This window comes from Dipodomys spectabilis, unplaced genomic scaffold, assembly GCF_019054845.1.
Source record: "Dipodomys spectabilis isolate Male_0828 unplaced genomic scaffold, ASM1905484v1 ptg000006l, whole genome shotgun sequence".
Lineage (NCBI taxonomy): Eukaryota > Metazoa > Chordata > Mammalia > Rodentia > Heteromyidae > Dipodomys > Dipodomys spectabilis.
Window position 1 is genome coordinate 20,411,492 of NW_024870683.1, and position 23,030 is coordinate 20,434,521.

At 36.9% G+C, this 23,030-nt stretch overlaps 1 protein-coding gene across 1 annotated transcript in view; it reads right to left on the reverse strand.

Moving 5' to 3' along the window:
• Positions 1–712: 712 nt before the first annotated feature.
• The window catches only part of Shoc1 (shortage in chiasmata 1), a 73,830-nt gene continuing 51,512 nt past the window's right edge, over positions 713–23,030 (reverse strand). Inside the window, exons 17-28 of the mRNA XM_042695850.1 lie at positions 21,219–21,397; positions 19,583–19,655; positions 18,425–18,494; positions 16,973–17,148; positions 16,362–16,479; positions 15,648–15,759; positions 13,528–13,649; positions 8,743–8,836; positions 5,891–6,022; positions 5,189–5,338; positions 2,789–3,725; positions 713–926 (exon numbers count right to left, since the gene is read on the reverse strand). Coding sequence (XP_042551784.1) covers positions 826–926; positions 2,789–3,725; positions 5,189–5,338; positions 5,891–6,022; positions 8,743–8,836; positions 13,528–13,649; positions 15,648–15,759; positions 16,362–16,479; positions 16,973–17,148; positions 18,425–18,494; positions 19,583–19,655; positions 21,219–21,397 — 2,264 coding nt within the window. The 3' untranslated portion in view covers positions 713–825. The remainder of the gene's footprint in view (positions 927–2,788; positions 3,726–5,188; positions 5,339–5,890; positions 6,023–8,742; positions 8,837–13,527; positions 13,650–15,647; positions 15,760–16,361; positions 16,480–16,972; positions 17,149–18,424; positions 18,495–19,582; positions 19,656–21,218; positions 21,398–23,030) is intronic.

Consider the following 23,030-nt stretch of genomic DNA (forward strand, 5'->3'; position numbering starts at 1 on the left):
GTTTTAACTTGCATTGGGTTGGCCTAACAAATGATGAAACTGCATGTTGCTCCAAATATTTATTAGCTATTTTTTCTTCTCAGAAAATGTTCCCATATTTTGCCCATTCTTTAGGTTGTCTTTCCTATTAGTTTGTAGAAATTCTTTGTATACTGACAATGTAAAATCTTTTCTTATAATTTGGTTTGCAAACATTTCCTCTTAGTTATTTGTTTCTAAATTTCATCTAGGGAAGACAACACTTAAGGGTTGTTGTTTTTTTTTTGGGGGGTCCGGTCATGGGGCCTGAACTCTGGGCCTGGGCGCTGTCCCTCAGCTCTTCAGCTCAAGGCTAGCGCTCTACCTCTTAGCTGTGGCTAAGTGCCACTTCCGGCTTTTTTCTTTTTGCTTATGTGGTGCTGAGGAATGGAACCCAGGGCCTCAGGCATGCAAGGCAAGCACTCTACCACTGAGCCACCTTCCCAGCCCCGGGAAGACAACACTTAAAAGGGAAGTTTCCCAAGCCTCATTTTGCCCTAGTTAACTCCGGAAGTATAGTTATGGGAGAGAGGTAGTCTGTGATAGGGATTCACTAGAAAGCTTGTGATGTTTAAGCAGTTCTGGAATATATTTTGGATATGATAATTATTATTTAAATTGGTAATTAGAAAATTTTACTTACAAAATGCAAGCCATTAGACAATATATAGTACAAAATTTTAATAGAGAAACACTAAGAACATGAAAACAATGGCATTTTAAAATATATATGCAAATCTAAATAATTTTGCTACTAGATGATGAAAAGCAGGAGAATCTGGCATTTAACACTGCTCATTCCCTCTCTCAAAAAAACCTCAGCCGAGTTTGTCCATCACTTCTTCCTGGAACTTTTTCATACATTAGGCGTCTTTTTTTCTGTGGTGGTAATTTTGAGTACATTGACCCTGTTCAAAGGAGAAAAGGGAAAACTATTTTATTACATATAATAGTAAAGTGTAGTTATTTTTTTCTAAAATATGAGTGGATCCTATCTTATCAATTTATACTGTTAAAATTTCCAATCTAGGATAAAAGTATTAAAATAATATTTTAAACATAAGTGCATGTCTAGCCACAGGTATAGTACTAAAAATTACTATGTACATACTGTGTGTAAATAGTGAAATCTCCCTGGACTTTAATTTCTTCTGTGAAATTATACTACAATCATCTCTAAAGTGTTTCCTGATTCTTTTGTCAATCATGAGGCTTGAACTCAGGTCCTGGGCACTATCCTGAGGTTTTTTGCTTAAGGCTAGTACTCTACCACTTTGAGCCAAAGTACCACTTCTGGTTTTCTGGTGGTTAATTGGAGAAGAGAGTCTTATGGACTTTCCTGCCTGGCTGGCTTCAAACCATGATCCTCAGAGCTAGGATTATAGACACGAGCCACTGGCTTCGGAAGCAAGCCAGGGTTTCCTAGTTCTTGAAGGTTTCTATCTCATCCTAAACTAAATATGTCAGAAGCTTACCCTGACTGTGAACCTCACGCAAATACCTATTCTATCTGTACTTTTTTAAAACAATGTCATGAGAATGTATGCAATTCTATTAGTCTGTTTTGTTTTCCTTTTCTTCTTAGTTTCCCTTACTATTCCTATTTCACTATGACTGTCTTCTCATAAACATATAGCCTCTAGAGTGAGAAAGATCATATTCATTAGGGATATAATTTCCTGGGGAGTTGTGTGTTTAGTGAGGAAAACAGATTTTTACCTCAAACTAAAAAACATGTTTACACATGAGTAATCATGTGAGATTTAAACTTAGTGCCTCACACTTGCTGTGCAGGTACTCTACCACTTGAGCAAGCCCAGCCCCAAGTCTGGGGCTGTTAATGATAACAGGATTCTCTTCCTTCTCTGTGAAGCTATGAGAGAGCTGGGTTAGGTACCTGGAGTTTGCTGGTAAATATTTAACAAGCATTTTACAAAGTGGGATTACCAGAAATAGGGAAAAACCTGATTTCTAATGACTGCCAATTTCTCTAGCTGATTTCAAGCTATCAGCATGATAGAATTCAGTTCTTTTCTGCATATCAGCCCACAAAGCCAAGTATAAAGTTTCTAAGAATATAAGGTTTTTTCTATATCTGACAGCTTTCCCATGGTTGTACCTACTTAGTAATTCCCATTTGTTAATCATGTATGCTAATGTACATATTATTTATATATGGATATCCATATATTGTTATCCATGTATTGTTATGTTTGATCTTAGCCACAAGTCTGAGAAGTGATCTGATCCATATAATTTTATTTTTAACTTTTCAAATTGAATGCTTAGTTCATTTAAAGCTGAAGCAGTTTGACATATTTTCTTTGTATTTTTTATGTTTTTAGGTCCAAAAGTTCTGATTTTCTCTTTGACCTAAAAGTTTCTGGAGCATTTTAAGTGTTAACATTAAAATTTTGTTAAAATTTGGAAATGGTTCTGTCTTTTGTGGGTTTTTTTTGGGGTGTGTGTGTGGGGTTTTTTTCCCCCCTCCTGTTAGTCATGGAGCTTGAATTTGGCTTGGGTGCTGTCTCTGAGATTTTTTTGCTCAGACTAGAGCTCTACCACTTTGAGCTACAGTGCCACTTCTGGTTTTCTGGTGGTTAATTGGAGAGTCTCATGGACTTTCCTGAGCAGGCTGGCTTCAAACTATGATTCTCAGATCTCAGTTTCCTGAATAACGAGGATTACAGTCATGAGCCACCAGTACCTGACTTTGGTTCTATGTTTTTAAAGTTAAAATTGAAATAGTTATATAAATGATTATTGTTACCTGTTAATGGTTCCTTGTCTCCTGAATTAGATGATGATTCAAGATACCTTTTCTGTCCTGAACATTTTCCAGGTCTTGGGTACATATTAAGGCTGCTGATTTCTTTTTGATTTGCATTAGAGTCAGAAACACTGAATACATTCAAACTGGGAACAGATGGTAATTGTCTCCACAAAGTCGTAGTCCCAATATTTGAACTTTCACATGTAAAACTTTCCAATTCATCTGATAGAGACTCCTGCTGATTAGTAAGTAAATTATCTTTTTGAGAGTACCATTTGTCATAGGTAGACTCTATTCCATATTTCAAGTTGAATGAGTGATTTTGTTTCTTACATACATTTTTCCTAAAGTTCCCATGACGAAAGTCCCATGACGAGAGAGAGTCCTCTACTGAAAACATAGGGGCAGATACTTCTTTTGTTCCTTGTGGTCTTTTTTTCTGATAATTTATGAAATTAGGGGTTGTTCCCCTCTGAGTTTCACGATTTATCTGTGTTAGACCCAAAGAAAAGATATCTGACCCAGGATCATTCTGATTTGGAAAGGAGTTACAAACTGATTTCTTGGTTGCTGTATTAATCAGAAAAGGACTGCTTTGTTCAACATTGGGGCTACAATTAAAGCTTTTCAAATTGCTGGTTAGAGTGTAAGAAGTCACAGGAGGTAAAATACATGGGGTTTTTCTTAGTTCCATGAAAGAAGAGTTGTAATTTGTAGGGATGTTTGTGTCTTCCTTCACTGTCTCCTCTGATTCTAAGTATGAGCAATAGTCATTATTATGCTCTTGAATGGCAGAGTCTGAAAGGTCTGAAGCTGAATTCTGAGAAATAAAGTTACTAATCTCATTCCTGTCTTCCAGAGGTGATAAACTTGGAGGTGATTTTGTTATGGAGGAAGAATTAATCTTGAATAAGGAAGTGATGCTACAAAAATGCTAAAGATAAAAAGAAGCTAATTAATGTCATATAATACAAACATTAGCCTCATAGGTAATAATGTTTATTACACAGAAAGCATGTCACTCCAATAATGATGCTTATCTATATGGAAAGAAAGCAAAGTCTGTAAATAGTCTATCCACAGATATTATATTGATCTGTATATTAAGACCATAATTAAAAGAAAAACACTATTGTTTGCATTTATTTCCTACACATTTATAATAGAAGTTGTTTTTCCTTTTTTTGTTTCTGTATTGTTACATTAATATATTTTGATTTTTTGTTTGTTTGAAGGCAGGCGTCCTGCTTGCTAGGTAGGCATGCTGCCACCACGTGAGCCCCATCCCTAGCTATGACACAATTTTTGGAAAATTTATTTTTTGAGTAGTTTTAGATTTACAGCAAATATGACAAAAATTTTAGTGATGCAAGTTATACACAAGTACTATTTTCTTGGTAAGAGTTTTATATACATTTTTCTAATTTGGGGAAGGTAAGGGAAATAACAACATGCTGAAACAAGGATACAGTCTGACCCACTGTAACAATGAGACATACAAGATACTATCTTGGAAATGAACTTGACAACTTGGGAGGGGGGGAGTGGAGAAGGTGGAGAGGGAAGGGTTAGTAGGGGAAAAACAAAGGAGCGGGTAACAATGCTTGAAAGGAAATGTACTCATTACCTTACTGATGTAACTGTAACCCGTCTATACAGTATCTTTACAATAAAATTTTTTTTTTATTTTTTTTGGGTCCGGTTGTGGGGCCTGAACTCTGGGCCTGGGCGCTGTCCCTCAGCTCTTCAGCTCAAGGGTAGCACTCTACCACTTGAGCCACAGCGCCACTCCGGCTTTTTTCTACTTATGTGGTGCTGAAGAATCAAACACAGGGCCTCATGCATGCAAGGCAAGCACTCTACCATTGAGCTACCTTCCCAGCCCTACAATAAAAAATTTTTTAAAAAATTACCAGTAAGGCTAATGTTCTTTTTATTGCTAAAACGAAGAACTTAAGGGCTTTGGAAGAGGTAATGCAGTGTGAACATGTGAACAGGGCACACAACTATTTATGGACACAATATTGTTTCAAAATGATTCAGAGCTTGATAAATTTCACTGACTAGTCCATATAAAATAGGGTTTTCTTTTCTTTTTTTTTTTATTGTGAAAATACCGTACAGAGGAGTTACAGTTACATGAGCAAGATAATGAGTACATTTCTTATCAAGCATTGTTGGCTTCTCCTTTGTTTCCCCTTCCTATATAAAAACAGGTTTTAAATATAACTTTGACTAGCAACCAATGGGAATTAGATATGAAATTTAATTCAAGTAGTTTCTTTGCTTATGTGAAGTTCAAAATAAAGTTGTTTACCTTAATTTTGAAACTCCTATAAAAAATAGATACTTAAATGGAAACGGGAGAGAAATACAAGAATATAGATCTTAGCTAACCTTTAACACTTTTTCTGGAACGCTGGGTAGAATTTCCTGAAGTTGACATGGGGTTGCTGATAATAGCCAATGCAGCGAAGGCACTTGATTTAACATCAGCTGAGCCACCAATGGGTTAATGCATGGAAAATCAAGTAAGTACATTTCTTCCTAGGAAACAGTTTAAGGAATAATCAGCCAGCAGTCTTTCAAAAGTGACCCATTTATGCTAAAATTTTTGTCACTGAACCTACCACTTAATTTGGGGCATCTGGAAAAATACACTACCAAAAGGAAATTAGCCAGACCCAATGTCTCACAATCTAGCCATGCAAGAGGCAGAGATCAGGAGGATTAGGTTCAAGGCTACTCTGGCAAAAAGTCACCCAGACACTCAAGAAGCTGGGTGTGGTGGTGTAATCTCAGCTACATGAGAGGCATAAGTAGAAGGACCAAGGTCCAAGGCCAGCCCCAGGCAAAAATGTGATATCCTACCTGAAAAATAATTTAAAAAAAGAAGGTGGGAGCATTGCTCAAGTTGTAGAGTATCTATCTGCCTAGAAGACTTGAGTTTGTACTCTAGTACTACCAGAGGGAAGGAAGGAAGGTAGGTAGGAAGGAAAGAAAGAAGGAAGAGTGGGAGGAATGGAAAGAGGGAGGGAGAAATTATACGTATTCTTATTTGCGTGGTAGATAATCTAATTTATACATTAAAAAATAAACCTTGGATGGTAAAACTTCAAGCCATGATTTATCCAGCCATTCATGAGGATCTCTTTTGGAGCTCATTAAACTGTGATCAGCAATTTGACGAATTATTGATGCAGTCTTTTCTCCTCCTGGAGTAATTACAAGCTAAAAAATATATATTATATGTTACATTATAGGAAATATCAAAAAGCAAAATTAGCACTCAAAAACTTTGAAATTAAAAGAAAATTTTAACCGGGCACCAATGGCTCACGCCTGTAATCCTAGCTACTCAGGAGGCTGAGATCTGAGGATCACGGGTCAAAGCCAGCGCAGGCAGGAAAGGCCGTAAGACTCTTATCTCCAATAAACCACTAGAAAACCAGAAGTAGCACTGTGGCTCACGTGGTAGAACACCTGCCTTGAGCTGGAGAGCATAGGGACAGTGCCTAAGCCCATAGTTCAAGCCCCACAACTGACCAAAAAAAAAAAAAAAAAAATTTAAAACTAGATTTTCTAAAAAATACTGTTAGGTTTTAGTGAGTAGCTCTTAGTAACTAACACAACAAAGTCAGCAAGATTATAGTACGTCAGAAAATTAGTGAAGTTGGCCTGTTGTTCCTGTCATAGGCCGTGAAAGCAAGACCTGGATGCTGTCCCTGAGCTTTTTTGCTCAAGGCTGACACTCTACCACTTGAGCCACAGCTCCACTTCCAGCTTTTTGGTGAGCAATTGGAGTCTCACAATCTTTCCTACCCAGGCTGACTCTGAACCCTGATCCTCAGGTCACAACCTCCTAAGTAGCTAGGATTACAAGCTATGCATTAGTACCTATCAACAATGGATTCTTTAAGGCTATTTTAAATATATTAATGCATCTGTGTGAAAAACCAGGATATTTTTTTGTGGCAACAACCAATTTTCTTTCCTTCTTTAAATGTATATCCTAACATGTTCTGACTTTGGAACTAAATTGTTTTTCTTCACTTCCATTCTGCATTTACTCATAAAGTTTTTGCAAATACATTTTAGTATTGTTAGGCAGAATGGCAATTGAAAATCACTAGTAGTATTTCCTATTTTGCCTTTCTTAGATTAAACCTAATAGTTCTCAACTATGAAGTTAAAGGAAGGATTACTTGGGGTTAAACTGTGGAAAAGTTTGAATTCTCTTTTGAAATAGAAAACTCTCTTTTGAAATAGAAGATCTTTAAGCAAGAAATGTCAATGTACAGGTGAATACTTGCAAGAGCCTACCATCTGCTTGGATTTGTGCAAGTGTCAGGAACACAAAAATAAATAGACATGTTCTCTTGCCTCCATAAGTTTATAGTGTAAGTAGTGAAAATTTCACAGCTCTATTTCAGAAGTGTAACTGGTGTCTATACCAATGTGATAGAGTGGGGAAAGTACAAAAAGGGTGATTAGTTAGGAAGGTGCTTTAAAACTCAATCAGAGGCAAATGAGGCCTAATTGAGAGCAATGGTAGTGGAGCATAGGAGAGGCATATGTTAGAGACATGGCAGAGTTAAAAAAGGGGATTTCACTAACTGCAACCCCTCTCTAAATCACTTTTATAACAATGAAAAGGTGTTTTTTTGTTTTTGTTTTTAGTAAAAAGGACTTCACTATTCACTATTGATTATACTAAAACAGTGATGCTACAAAATAAGCTTGAGTAGGATGATGAGTTGTACTCTAGACATGAAGAGTTTGAGGTACTTGTAGGCTCTTCATTGTGGACATTTCTACTTGAGGGCTAGAATATCAGTACAGATCTTTAGAAGTATCAGTAATATACAGGCTGGGAATGGCCGAGTTTTCTTTCTTTTCTTTTCTTTTTTCTTTGGTCCTAGAGCCGGAACTCTGGGCCTGGGCACAGTCCCTCAGCAATTCAGCTCAAGGCTAGCACTCTATGACTTGAGCCACAGCGCCACTTCCAGCTTTGTCTGCTTATGTGGTGCTGAGGAATGGAACCCAGGGCCTCATGCAGGCAAGGCAAGCACTCTACCACTGAGCCACCTTCCCTCTTTTCTTTTTTCTTTTTTTTGTACTGGGGTTTGAACTCATGCTTTTTTGAATTCATGGGGTTTCAAGCATGCTAGGCAGGTGCTCTACAGCTTGTGCTATGTGAAGTTTAAGTTCTTTATTTATTAGAAGCTGTTCTTTATTTGGCTTTCAAGCAGTTTTTTCCTCTTTTTAAAAGCATTTAATGTTTTACTTTTAAAGTTTTATTTTTATTATCTTTTGGTAGTTACCATAAGGAGTTAACACCTTTGTGTTAACATTCAACTGATCAGTTTATAACCAGATTGCATCTTGATTGATATCACCCCTTTTATCATTCTCCCTCATCCCTCCCAACCCAACATTCCTCTCAATTTTCCAGTTTCAAGCAGTTTTTACTTTGTCAATTTAGTGCCTTTTTTCACTCGGCACATGAGTTCATATATATATATATTTTAATATATATATTTTTTATTTTGGTGCAAGTCCTGAGGCTTGAACTCAGGGCTTGTACACTGTTCCTGAGCTTTTTTGCTCAAGGCTAGTACTCTACCACTTGAACCACAGCATGACTTCTGACTTTTTCTGAGTAGTTTATTGGAGATAAGAATCTCATTCTGCCCAGGCTAGCTTTGAATGGAGTTGTGATCCTCAGATCTCAGCCACCTGAATAGCTACATACAGCGCCTGGCTCACTTCCAGCTTTTTTTGGTGCTTAATTGGAGATAAGAGTATAAGAGTCTCACAGGCTTCCTGCCCAGATTGGCAATAAAACATGAGCCTCCAAACTCAGTCTCCTGAGTAGCTAGGATTACAGGCATGAGCTATCAGCACCTGGCTAATTCTGGTTTATGAACAAACATACAGGAAAATAATACCTTTACATCCAGTTCTTCAGATTTAAGGCCAGAAGAAACCAAAGCTGCATAAATCAATGCGAGGTGATGAAGTGTCTTTTCTGTAAGATGATACCTAAGAAGAATTTTATTACTATGCTTTTACTCATTTGCAACCTGGTTGTACTTACTTTGTTTTCCACATTTCATAATAGCTAAGATAATAAAAATGTGGGCAAAGTCATGCTTTTTGCCCACATTGCACTGTTCAGAAAAAATATGATTTACTTCCATATTTTAATAGTGCTGTTAACTACAGGATGTTGATGTATAGAGGATGATGGGTAAGGGGAGAAATTTAGCCCATCATTTTATTAGCCCTAGAGATGATTATGACCAAAGCCTAGCCAACTAGAATATTCTATCTTCCCAGTTGCAGTAGAAAGTCCAGATATAACCATATGACTACAGCCAGAATACCCAAAATATTTCCTGGATCTTTTCCCTTAAAAACCATTATGAAGCCGGGTACAGGTGGCTCACTCCTATAATCCTAGCTACTCTGGAGGCTGAGATCTGAGGATCATGGTTCAAAGCTAGCCCACGCAGGAAGTCAGTGAGAATCTTATCTCCAATAAACCACCAGGAAACCAGAAATGGCACTGTGGCTCAAGTGGTAGAGCGCTCGCCTTGAGGTGTAGAGCTGAGGGACAGTGCCCAGGCCCAGAGTTCAAGCCCCAAGACCGACAAAAAAAAATACTCTTTTTCTCTTTCTATGGCTACTAAGCAGGTCAGACATGAATGTTTGCCTGCACCCTATGCATTACTGGCTTTTGTTATCGAGAAGTTCAAGGGGAAACATTCTTGGATCTAGGAGCACAAAAACATCAGGATAATGGCTCCCTTCATTTTTTTGGCTCCTTTTTCCTTTGAGTTGGCTTCTTTGTCAGGAAAGTTTCCCATAAGAGTAATAAGTTGGTGAGAGTGGCTCACTGTGCTTGAACAAACAATATAGATCTTGTTAAATACTTGTTTTCCTTCTTAGAGTTTGAAACTTTGACCAGTGCTAAACACATGGTACCTACATAACATTCTTCAATATAAACCTTGGGTCCTTTGTTTCTAATAACCTTACATGCTGGACAGAAGTTTGTAAGTGTTATTAGTTTGCTGCTGAGGAAATTAAGTACTATTTTGTGTGAATTAGGAGAGAAGCTTCCTCTTTCCTCTGGAGTTTGCCTCATAAGATTCTCTTGTGAATTCTGAATTGGAACTTTATATTCCAATAAATCATATCCATACATATATGTGATGAGTCTTCCTAGCAGACCATTGAACCAAGGGGTGTTCTCATGGACTACTGACATCCTTCTTCAATAACTAATGGTCTAAACTACTGAGATAATTCAGTTTCTTCTGTATTTTAAATTTCCCCATCTGGTCAGTTCATTAAAACACTTCATAAATGTGACAAGAACATAGAACTGAGATACTCAAAGTCTGAAAATACTTGTATTTTAGAGCATTGCATTACCACGAGTGACCCTTTACATCCCCACCATTCTTTTTTCATAAAAAATCTTGGGTAAAACTAAGTTTAAATCTCCTCTTATTCTCCCCTATACTTTAATTATTCCACCAGAATTATAGGTAGATAGTAAGCTAAAAATGATACTAGAAAATTTCCAAATCAGTTATACTTAAAATACTTCCAAGTTCTAGATAATGCTTTAAAATGTTCCACAAGCAAGTGCCAGTCCTCTTACAGCCCTTATTCACCTTCAAAGTGAAATTTTTAGACTTGAATTATTTTTACTTTTTACTTCTAATAGAAAGGAAAACTACACTAAATAATTTGCCAGAGGTTACTGTTAACAGAAAAGAGGAAGAACCAAAATATTTATTACTAAAAGACTGCAATGTACACTTACCCCTATATGGTAATAATTATGTATAGAGTATGGCACAGCAGTAAACAAAATGGAGTTGAGAAAGAAGGTAAAGAAAGCAAAGCACACAGGTAATGCCTAAGATATTGATATCTTCTCTAATAACTAAATTTAAAAATATACAAAATCTTCTATTATGAATTATATGGTATATATTTATAGTACAAAAGGAATAAAAAAAGAATAAGCCAAGCTTGCAGCTTGGCAAAAAGATCCATTCATTCAGCCAATGGATATTTATCAAGCATCTATCATATAAAAGCGGTGTGCTCTATGATGTAAACATATTACAAAAAGATAATATAAATAATAGCAAAGATGAGGAAAAAAGTAGAGAGCTAAGCATTTCAAAAGATAGAGATCGTATCTGAATCTGTGTATCAGTAGGTGTTGTGGAAAAGTTGAGTGGAAGAAGTATTTGGGAATAGGTGCTGAAAATAAGCACAATTTCACTAGACAATTTAGAAATAGAAAATATGTAGGAAGAAAGAAATTAGGAACAAAACTAGAAATGGGAAAGAAGGAGAATGTTGGCCAATGACTGATCAGACCTTTTGGTTGATATGGAAAGCAGTGAAAAATACACCTGAAAATACATTAGGATTATATTCTGATGTCTGAATGTTAGATTGAGTCACTCGTATGTATTAAGTACATAATAACTAACTCTGTAAAAACTTTTTTTTTTGTCCATTGTAGAGCCTGAACTCAGGGTCTGAGCACTGTTCCTGAGCTCTTTTGCTCAAGTCTAGCACTCTACCACTTGAGCCACAGCTCCACTTCTGGTTTTTGGGTGATTAATTGGAGATAAGAGTTTCACAGACATTCCTGCCCAGGTTGGCGTCAAACCTTGATCCTCAAATCTCCTAAGTAGCTAGCATTACAGGTAGGAGCCACCAGCTCCAGGCTTGTAAAAGTTTTTTGTTATAACAACAAAATAACCAGAGCTTGTTTTTAGGGATATCACGTAAGTGTACAAAAACATCATGTAGAGGAAAGTGAAAGGTGAGAAGACAGTGTTAGTCTGCTACAAAAGTCCTTATAAATGGAGAATCTGAACTAAGACATCGCTGATACACATAGGGAGAGGAAACAGATGGAAGAGAAAGTGCAGTGGTTGAATCCAAAAGATAAATTATTTTCTAGAAAAGAAAGGCAATGCCAAAAATAGCTAAGGGACAAGTAAGTGGAGATACAATTAGGCGACGTCATATTTGATTATGTAAAGTTTGAGACTCTGGAATATCAAGGTGAAAATGTTTGATAATATTTAATAACATGAGCTCTGGTGGCTCATGCCTGTAATCCTAGCTACTCAGGAGGCTGAGATCTGAGGATCGTGGTTCAAAGCCAGCCCAGCAGGAAAGTCTGTGAGACTCTTATCTCCAATTAGCCACCAGTAAACCGGCACTGTGGCTCAAGTGATAGAGCACTTGCCTTGAGCTGAAGAGCTATGGGAGAGTGCCCAGGCCCAGAGCTCAAGCCTCACGACCCACTCCTTCTCCAAAAAAAAATAGAGATGCATGTTGGAAATCTCAAAGAGATATTGTAGCTGCAGAATTAAATGTAATAATTATATACACAGATAATGACTAAAGCAATAAGAATAGATTAGATGTACAATGAGTAGAATAAGAAGGAAGAAAACGAAATTATTTAGAAATTAGAAAAAAGAAGAAATAAAAGCAGAGAGAAGTAGTTAGGAATGTAGAAAGTCAAAAACACTAAAGAATCATGGAACTGAACAGTTTCAAAAAAGAAAGCACTGACCATTGAGATAAATACTTGAAAGTAGTGAAAGATAAAAGTGTTGTTGGAGAAGATCATGAGAAAATTACAAATGACCTTTGAAAGACAAAGATCAGTACAGAATTAGGGAGAAAAGCCAACTGGCAGGGAATAAAAGAGAAGGAGGAAGAAATCATACGTCATGTTTAATAGTAAAGGAAAGGAGAAACATAATGATAAATTGAGCTAGAGTCATGATTTAAAATAAAATGAATAAGGCAGTAATTCTTAAAAGCATTGAAGGTGAGAGAAGGGGACAATATGCACATTATGTCCACAGTAGCCTGTGTCATCTCCTATGATTGTGCCACCATCTTGAGAATCCCTATTTAAAATAAACGAGAAGAACAGGCAAAGTATTCACATAACTATGTCAAAGCAGACAACTGAGGTATCCTGAAAGAAGAGTCTGGGGGAAAAAGGGGACATTGTGTTGGGAAGATTGGAAGAGAACAACCAAGACTCAAGGGGGAAAGGACAGCTGAAAAGCAGGGTAAAACAGAACACTGACAGAGGAGATTAATGGGAAGGGAATCAAAGCCTCTGCAAGGCAACTAGGCAGCCTTTGCAACAGCCTGGCAGACTTTACCTGTGGGACAAGCCTGTACCTCCCAGTGCATTAAATCCAGTACAGGATTTAGGACAGTAACTCCCCAAACATGACAGGCAAGCATCAAACAGTCTTTCATTCCTCGTATCTAAAAAAACTGTGATGAAGTGCCATCTTGAGAGAGGGCCTTGTTTTGAGACTGAGCTACTACAGGTCATTAAAACAAGGATTAACAGCAGCTCCGGATATCTTGGGCCATCTAGCCACAGTGCCTGGAGACAAAAATCACCACAAGGGGTAGTATGAAAATAATACAATGAAATACATTAAGAAAACAAACTTTAAATGAGGGGAAGGGTTAAGACAAAGCAACATAGTAGAGATTAATTTGGTCAAATACATTCATGGATGCATGTAAAAATCACAATGAATCTCCTTTGTACAATTAATAAAATTTAAAAAAAGAATATCCTTTCCCCCCAAAAAGTGAATTGATAACAAGAAATATGAATAAGACTTGGATTAAAAAACCTAACCTACCCTGAATTTAAGGTTCTCTTGATATATATTATGATCCAACAATCACTATACTGGAATGATAATGCCATCAGCCTCATAATGATGTTGTCTGATGCTCTCTCATAATTCAGTTCTTCTAGGTCCTATCATAAAATACAGAAAATGAAAAAAATTGTTAAGTATTGTTATAAAACTATTACTATGTTTCATTTTCAAAATGATATGTTAAAAATGACTCAAGGAAGAGTGTAGCTATGGACTCACATTTCATGGAAAAGTTAAAAATCACACTGAAAGTAGTAGGGGGGAAAGCTACATAAAACATATGATGACAACTTCAACAAGAAAAGAGTCATGGGTCTCGGAAGATTTCAGAGATGAAGGTATTATCTACAGAGTGCCCCGATTTTGGCAGTGTTCTTTATGGACTAGGGTCTGACTACTCCATAAAAATGTTTAAAAACTATTCCATGAACCAGCAGCTCACACCTGTAATCCTAGCTACTCAGGAGGCTGAGATCTGAGGATCATGGTTGGAAGCCAGCCCAGACAAAAAAGTCTTAGAGATTCTTTATCTCTAAGTAATCATAAAAGAAACCAGAAGTGTAGCTGCAACTCAAGTGGTAGAATGCTAACCTTGAGCAAAAGAAGCTCAAGGATAGCACCCAGGCCCTAAGTTTGAGTCCCAGGACCAGCACACACAAACCCATGGAATAACTAGTACTGTGTGTTTATGCAAGGGACATGAAAAAGCAGTGATTAATGGACTTCCCAAGAATACCTATTTAGAGGTCTGGGCAGGTGGTTTAGTGGTAGAGTGCTTGCCTAGCATGCATGAAGCCCTGGGTTCAATTCCTCAGTATCACATAAACAGAAAAAAACAGAAGTGGTGCTGTGGCTCAAGTGGTAAGAGTGCTAGCCTTGAGCGAAAGAAGCTCAGGGACATTGCCCAGGCCCTGAGTCCAAGCCCCAGGACTTACAAAATAAAACAAAATTCTATCTAGTGGTTTAGGACAACCTTCTTTTTTTTTTTTTTTTTGGCAGTACTGGGATTCAAATTCAGGGCTTTGTGACTGCTAGGTATATGGTCTAGCACTTTAGCCATACCTCTAACTCTTTATCATAATTCACATATTGTTAATTTTGCTCATCAAATCTTACCATACCATAAAACTTATTTCCTACTCCCCACTTTTAATTAACAACATTAAATTATTTGCAATTGCTACTCCAGTCAGGCAATCATATGAGAGATTCGACCAAGAATTTATATATCTTAATTTCCAAATGGTATGTGCTTTTTAAGGAGAATCTCTCTTTAAAAACCAATCCCAGGGGCTGGGAAGGTGGCTCAGTGGTAGAGCGCTTGCCTTGCATGCTCAAGGCCCTGGGTTCAATTCCTCAGCACCACATAAGAAAAAAGCCAGAAGTGGCGCTGTGGCTCAAGTGGTAGAGCGCTAGCCTTGAGCTGAAGAGCTGAGGGACAGCGCCCAGGCCCAGAGTTCAGGCCCCACAACCGGACCCCAAAAAAAAAAAAAAAAAAAAAAAACAAAACCAATCCCAGAAGAGTTTATGGATTACTAATCATTAATTAATAGAGAACCCTGTTGTAAGAAAGACAGTGGCTTTTTGTTGTTGTTGTTGTGCTGGGGATCACTGCCTAGCACTGGCTAGGCAAATGCTCTACCATTAAGCTTTATTTTTTAAAGCTTCTTAGAATGTAATTATTCTACAAATGTGTTTAAAAATAGGTCAGTATTGCTGGGCACTGGTGGCTCATGCCTATAATCCTAGCTACTTAGGAGGCTGAGATCTGAGGTTTGTGGTTTGAAGTCAGCCCCTAGAAGAAAAGTCCCCATGAGACTCTTATCTCTAACCACTCATAAAATGGGAAGTAGCACTGTGGCTCCAGTGGTAGAGCACTAGCCTTGAGCACAAAGAGGCTCAGGGTCAGCACCCAGGCCCTGAGTTCAAGCACACAACTGACCAAAAAAAAAAAAATCTTAAAAATTATAAGATATCAAAGAAGTTTGGCAATAGTCATTTTTCACAATTAATTTTAACAAAGTACTTAATGAATAAATTACTTAATAAATTACATAGTTGTGTATAAAGCTGTACTATTTTAAAACTAAATTTACCTGTAAAATTATAGCAGTGTGTTCATCAATTGTTACTACCACATAATACTCTGTACTTCCAAAGAGTTTCAGTGACTCACTGCAGCATCTCTCCACTAGTGTGATACTATAGCTGTAAAATACAGGATTCTTGGGTGAAAAAAAAAAAATAAAACGGCTAAAACAAATTCTTCAAGGTCTGTTTTACTGTCCTGCTTATTACATTATTTGAATTGCTGTATTTTCTTAATATATTAATTTATTCTATTATAAAATTTAATAAATTATGAGTATTCTGTATAAAAGTTTGGATGTATGTGGCCTTCGTGCCAAGGCTAGTGCTCTACCATTAACATGATATTTATTTTATCTCTTAAGAAATAACTTATGAAATCAAAACATTGTAAGACTAAAACATTTCCCATTTATCTTAGTTTTCTTTTATTTTTTTCCTTAAACTGGTCTGAGGGGAGGATACTGAGGATTGAACTTATGGCCTGACACATACTAAGCTCACTTCTATAACCCAAATCTATAGGCTCTTGCCTATGTTTTAACTACTTCTTATAAGCTCATAGAAGTATAAATTAATACAAATTCTCTGGAAAACTATTTTCACATGATATAATTCCAGATAGAAAGCAGAGAGATATAATGCTACATACACAGGATAATATACCCTGCCAACATAAATATATGCACACATTTACTAAAGTTATAAAATAAATAACTTACTTAGATTCCAGCAGTTGAAGTATTTCTGGGGTATTAAGAAGTCCTTCAGTTGCAAAAAACACATATGGAATCTGAATTCCCAAAATAAAACCACCAAATCTATCCAGCACGGTACTTCCTAGATAAGAAAAAATTTATATTTCCTTTTTTTGTTGTTGTTGGTTGTGGGGCTTAACTCAGGGCCTGAGTGCTAGCCCTGAACTTCTTTTGCTCAAGTCTAGAGCTCTACCACTTTTTGAGCCACAGCACCACTTCTGAGATAAGTGCCTCATGGATTTTCCTGCCTGGCTGGCTCCAAATGGCCATTCTCTGTCTTCTGAGTAGCTACTATTGCAGGCGTGAGCCCCGGTGCCCAGCATCTTTTTTATTTTGTAAATTTTTTAATACTCCAGTTTCCCCTCCTCCCTCTCCTCCCTTTACTCTCTGGACCACCATCTGGCCTTTCTCTTTTAAAAAAATATTACTAAACATAATAATAGTACATGTTCGAGCAATTGCATAATAAAAAGTACTCTGAATAAAGGAAGGATTTTCTTTCTATAGGTGATAAATGCAAAGTAGAAAAATTTTATTCTAATGGAACAAAACAGGATTTTGAATTGTCTCCTTACTGGCTAAGACTGTGTCTGGAAGAATCACTTTAAAGGCCACAAAGGGAATGTTCAACTTTTCACAATGCATCTTCCAACATGAATGTCCTGCATGATTGTATTCCACAACAAATGAGAAACTCCTCCAGGGAAAATCTGCTCCAATATTTTGATTATTTACAATTACACAGTAATTCCTATATAAAACAAAGAAAGCCAAGAAATGAAATTTTATTTGAACCCATTATTAGAAATGAATGACTTCTAAATGAAACAAGACAAAAGAAAGACACTTTAAACATTAGATTTATTATTAGTGTGCTATCAAATAATTTCCCAAAAAAAGCAAGAAGTTAAAAAACAATGCTGAGAGCCAGGAAACAGAAGCTAACACCTAGCTGCTCAGAAAGCTGAAACCTGGAGGACTGCGATTACAAGCCAGCCAGCACAGCAAAGTCCCCAACTCCATCTCCCATTAACCAACAAAAAGTCAGTCTGGAGGGTTTGGCAAATGACAGAGTGCCAGCCATAAGCAAGCAAGCTGAGCAGGAGTGCAAGGCTCTGAGTTCAAGTCTCAGTACCAGCCAAACAAAACAAGGCAAAAAAACCAAACCCCCCACCCCCGCAAAACAATAAAAACCTGAACAACAGAAAAATAAAAGACTGGTTAAAAGAAGGTTAAAGGTAGGGATGTGTGTGTGTGTGTGTGTGTGTGTGTGTGTGTGTGTGTGTGTGTGTGTGTGTACTTGAACTCAGGGCCTAGACACTGTTCCTAAGCTATTTTGCTCAAGGCTAGTGCTCTACCACTTGAGTCACAGCTCTACATCAGCTTCTCTGATGCTTACTTGGCAATAAGAATCTCACCAACTTTCCTGCTCAGGCTGGCACTGAACCTTGATCCTCAGATCTCAGCCTCCTGAGTAGCTAGGATTATAGGCATGAGCCACTAGCACCTGGCTGGAAGGTTAAAGTTTAAACAAATACTTCTGTTCTAACTAAAATTATGATGATAATTTGAAGATATTAAATGAGAGTGAACTGAATTTCTGTACAATTTATGTAATGCACAAAGTAGTGGTTAAAGTGTTCTATGTAAGGTATTTTTCAGGAAGAAGGAAGAAAGACATTGATTAATTTGTTTGTTTCTTTGTTTTGAAGACTGAGACTCAAAAACTTTCTTCTGCCTCAGAGGCTTTGAAATATAATCATCTAGATGGCAAATTCTTGTGTAGCTAGGATTAGAGGTGTAAGTCACCAGCATCCAATTATTTTCAGCTTTTATTAAATTTCTCACATTAAATTCTAGGAGCAATCCCCCTCTCAGATTTCAGGCATCAAATCCAAAGACTCACACATACTAGGCAAGCACTCTACCACTAACTAATAACTCCAGTCCAAACACTAGGATAAAAAAATTTTTTCTCCTGTGGAAAAGGTACATTTCCTCTCCATAGCAAGGAAATACATTTTTACCCATTCAAAACTGCTGTAGATTCCAGAAAGTCTTTTTCTCCATTTGAATGGAAAGCAGTCAATGTTAAGCCTGTTGGGATAAAAAGAATTTTTACAAGATCTTTTTTCAGAGTCTTATTTTTAGTGTATCATGTATTTCATGCCCATATAAATGAATTAAAGATCTGTGAACAAAGAAATTGCTTAAAATACAATTTGCTGGATTATTTTTGTAAGTCCAGTATATCAGAAAGTTTGTGCTATAAGCAATATTTCTAGTGTTGTTTGTATACATAAAAAGAAAAAAATCTAAATTTCTTATGTAAAATAAATTGGTCTCAAACATAATTTTAAAGTAAACATCTTTCTTCCTTTTTTTTTCTTTTGGGTTGGTATAGGGCTTGAACTCAGGGCCTCAAGCTCTTACTCAGCTTTTTTGCTCACAACTGGCACTGGAGTCGCCAAGTTCCTGAAGTAGACATTTTAAACTCATGAACTGTACAGTTAATCTTACTTCTCTAATCACAGGAAATTTTTATCTTTTTTTCTAGACAAAATTTAAGTACATAATTAAAAGTGCAAGGGAATGCATTTCAATGTGACACAATACTTTTTTCTTTTTCATTATATAAGAAGTGAAAGATTTATTGGGCACCATCTGTTTCTTAGATTCCTTCCTGCTTCCTAATTATAATTCAACTTCTATTTTACTACTTAATCAAAATATAATAAATTTCAAAAAATTCTTTACCCACACTTTCTGGCTATTCGTTTAGTACACATACTGATTTAAGAATAGAGAACTCAGCTGGGTGCTGGCGGCTCACCCCTGTAATCCTATCTACTCAGGAGGCTAAAAGCTGAGGATCTGTATTCCAAACCATCCTGACCAGGGAAGTCTGTGACTCTCACCTTCAATTAACCACCAAAAAGCCAGAAGTGGAGTTGTGGCTCAAGTGGTATGTATAAGTACATTACAGTATATGTATATTGTAGTCTTATAGTCTAGACAGATTTGACAACTTCTTAGACACCCCATACCCTCCCACCCACCCAGCTGTTTATTCTTAAAAAGGATGAATTCTATAGCATGTTAATTTCAAAAGCTGGTTAGGTCAAACATTTTTTCATTCAATACATTTTTCAAAGTTCAATGAAGAATAACTGAAAAGTCTTTACCTTCTATTTTGTTAAGGATTTTAGTGAGCAAATGTTTTTCATTGTCTGAGTTCATTCTTATTATAATCAGCACCTAATAAAAATAACAATTTCATATGTATCTGAGTGATTATTCTTTTTCACAGTTTCATTACACTGACAAAATAACAAATTGCACTAGCCACATGGAATGAATGAGGGTGGCAGCCTGTAACCTTGAACACTCAGGAGGCTGAGGGAGGAAGACCTTGAGCTTGAAACTAGCTGAGGATAGTAGCAAAGCCTTATTGTCTTAAAGAAAAAGAATAACAGGGCTGGGAAGGTGGCTCAGTGGTAGAGTGCTTGCCTTGCATGCATGGGGCCCTGGGTTTGATTCCTCAGCACCACATAAGCAGAAAAAGCCGGAAGTGGCGCTGTGACTCAAGTGGTAGAGCTCTAGCCTTGAGCTGAAGAGCTGAGGGACAGCAGGACCAGAGTTCAGGCCCCATGACCGACAAAAAAAAAAAAAGAGAAAGAAAGAAAGAAAAAGAAAAAGAATAACAACCAAAAAACAAATAACAAATTACTAAGTAAATATTTGTGTTGTAAATAATAGCAGTGCTTTAAGCACTAGTAGCTCAGGCCTATAATCCAACTACTCAGGAGGCTGAGATCTGAGGATGCTGGTTCCAAGCCAGCTTGGGCAGGAAAGTCCACGAGACTCTTATCTCCATTTGACTACCAGAGCTCTGGTGATGACCTCTGGCTCAAAGTGGCAGAGCAGTAGCTTTAAGCAAAAGATTTTGGAACAGCATCAGGCCTGAGTTCAAAATACACAGAAGAATAAGCCCTGGCAATATTAAACGTCAATAACAAAAGTATTTTTGGGATAGGGTATTAACATTTCTCAAGTATTCCCACATATATGACTACCAATACATAATTTGTCCTGATGCCTATTTTGCTCTTGTTAAATTTAAACCCAGAAAAGTATGAATTTGTTGTAGAAAAAGCAATGATATGCTGCTCTATTTTGTTATTTACCATTACAGTTTCTTTCTCTGGAGCAGGCACAGAAAATGAGTTTCAATTGAAAATTTCTCACTAATTTATTTTAGTGACTTAAGAAAGTCATTCAAGAAATATGAAGTTGAAGATAAAGATAAAGGTAGAACTAGGACAACAAAAAAAAATTCCACATAAAATTTACTAGATTTAGTGAAACTAAATGAAATGTTTTTCTGCTTGATAAGTTTTTAACGATTTTTAAATCTTCATTGATACTTTCATAAACTTCATATAGGGTGAGTAAATAATTTCCAATTAAACCAAAACATAAACATGTCAGATGAGATTCTTGTTTGATATATAAAAATAAAATTACTATAGTTCTATTATTATACATGGTCATATATAGCATATTTTACACACATATATGTAACACACATATACATGTATATATGTGCTCATGTTCAGATTCAGACAAAACTTTTGACAAAAGGGGAAGTTAATCCACAAAAAGTTCTCAGTGTTATGTTACTTTACTTTGGAAGAAACTGTCAAGTGGCCAAACAATATAGACTATTTCAACAGTTTCAAAGTTAAATGGAAAAAATTCATGTTACATCCAAGTCATATTAAACTCATTACTTTTATCTACTTGGTTTTAATACTTAACAGTAATTTGTTGTTCACTTTTCATCCACATTAGGATTTGATTTTGCAATTCTTGTAACTTATGGTTTGCTTCAGGCTTTTTATCTTTGATAAATTGTACAATCTTCATCTGTTTCCAAATATCATCCAAGTAGGAGCCTAAAATGTTTTGGTAGACATCTTTTGCATTTGTCAAATATCCTGTTAAAGAAAAATGACAAAAAATTCTGTCTTTTTGTTCTTTAAGAAACTGTATAGTGGGCTGGTAAATGTGGCTTAGTGGTAGAGTGCTTGCCAAGCATGAATGAAGCCCTGGGTTTGATTCCTCAGTACCACATAAACAGAAAAGGTTGGAAGTAGAACTGTGGCTCAAGTGGTAGAGTACTAGCCTTGAGCAAAAGAAGCTCAGGGGCAGTGCCCAGGCCCTGATTTCACCCCAGGACTGGCAAAAAAAAGAAAGAATGAAAGAAAGAAACTCAAAAAGAAAGAACTATAGTAACTAAACTGAGTTTATTAAGTTGGTCCTATCTTAACCTCCTGGTTAAGAGATGGGAGGACTGGTTCTAGACCAGCCAGGCATAAAAGTTTGTTAAGATTTCATCTCAGCCAGTTACTGGTGGCTTATGCCTGTAATCCTAGCTACTCAGGAGGCAGAGATCTGAGGATCACAGTTCATAGCCAGCCCAGGCAGTAAAGTCCATGACACTCTTATCTCTAACCACCAGAAAACCAGAAGTGGTACTATGACTCAGAGTGGTAGAGTTTAGCCTTGAGTGAAAAAGCTCAGGGAAAGTGCCCAGGCACCAAGTTCAAGCTCTATGATGGACAAGGAAAAAAAAAAGATTTCATCTCAATGGAAGAAGCTGGTCATGGTGGACCATGACTGTAATCTCAGTTACAGTGAGAAATGTAAAACAGTAGGATCATGGTACAGGAAATGTTTCAGCAAACTGGAGGATCTATTATGGTTTTGTATCTATAGCTTAAGAAATTAGTTTTCTAAAAAGCCTACTTTTTTTTTTTTTGGAGGGGGGGATATTAGTTGTAGGGCTTGAACTCTAGGCCTGGGTGCTGTCCCTCAGCTCTTCAGCTCAAGGCTAGCATTCTACCACTTGAGCTACAGTGCCACTTCCCATTTTCTGGTGGTTAATTGGAGATAAGAGTCTCACAGACTTTCCTGCCTGGGCTGGCTTTGAACCACGATCCTCCGATCTCAGCCTCCTGAGTGGCTAGGATTACAGGCGTGAGCCACTGGTGCCCAGCTGTTTTTTTTTTTTTTTTGTCGGCCGTGGGGCTTGAACTCTGGGCCTGGGCGTTGTCCCTCAGCTCTTCAACTCAAGGCAAGCGCTCTACCACTTGAGCTATAGCGCCACTTCCATGCCCAGCTGTTTTTATGCTACCTATCAAGGTAGCCAAACAGAAATGTCGAAGTGTGATTTGGTAAATACATTTCTTTGAAGAACAAAAATAATTTGGTCCAAGTATGTATCTTTCAGTGGTATTCAATCCTAGGACAAACTGTAAAATATTTAAATGAAAGTTTTAAACAATATTCCATAAATATTATTTCTCTGTCAAGTACTAAACATACTATATTTAGCCAGATTATATATCTGATCAGGTATTAAAACTAGATTAAAACAACCTTTAGAGAACCCAACAGGGTGTTTTTCTTTCTTCTTTGATTAAACCAGAAGAGTGTTGAGACTAGAATAGGCTGTATTGGCTCTATCCCCACACAAAGGATGGGAGCTATAGCCCTAGTTAATATACCTAGAATAAGCAAAATGTATGATGTCTTCATTATAATTCTCAGCTTCTCTAAAAGTATAGA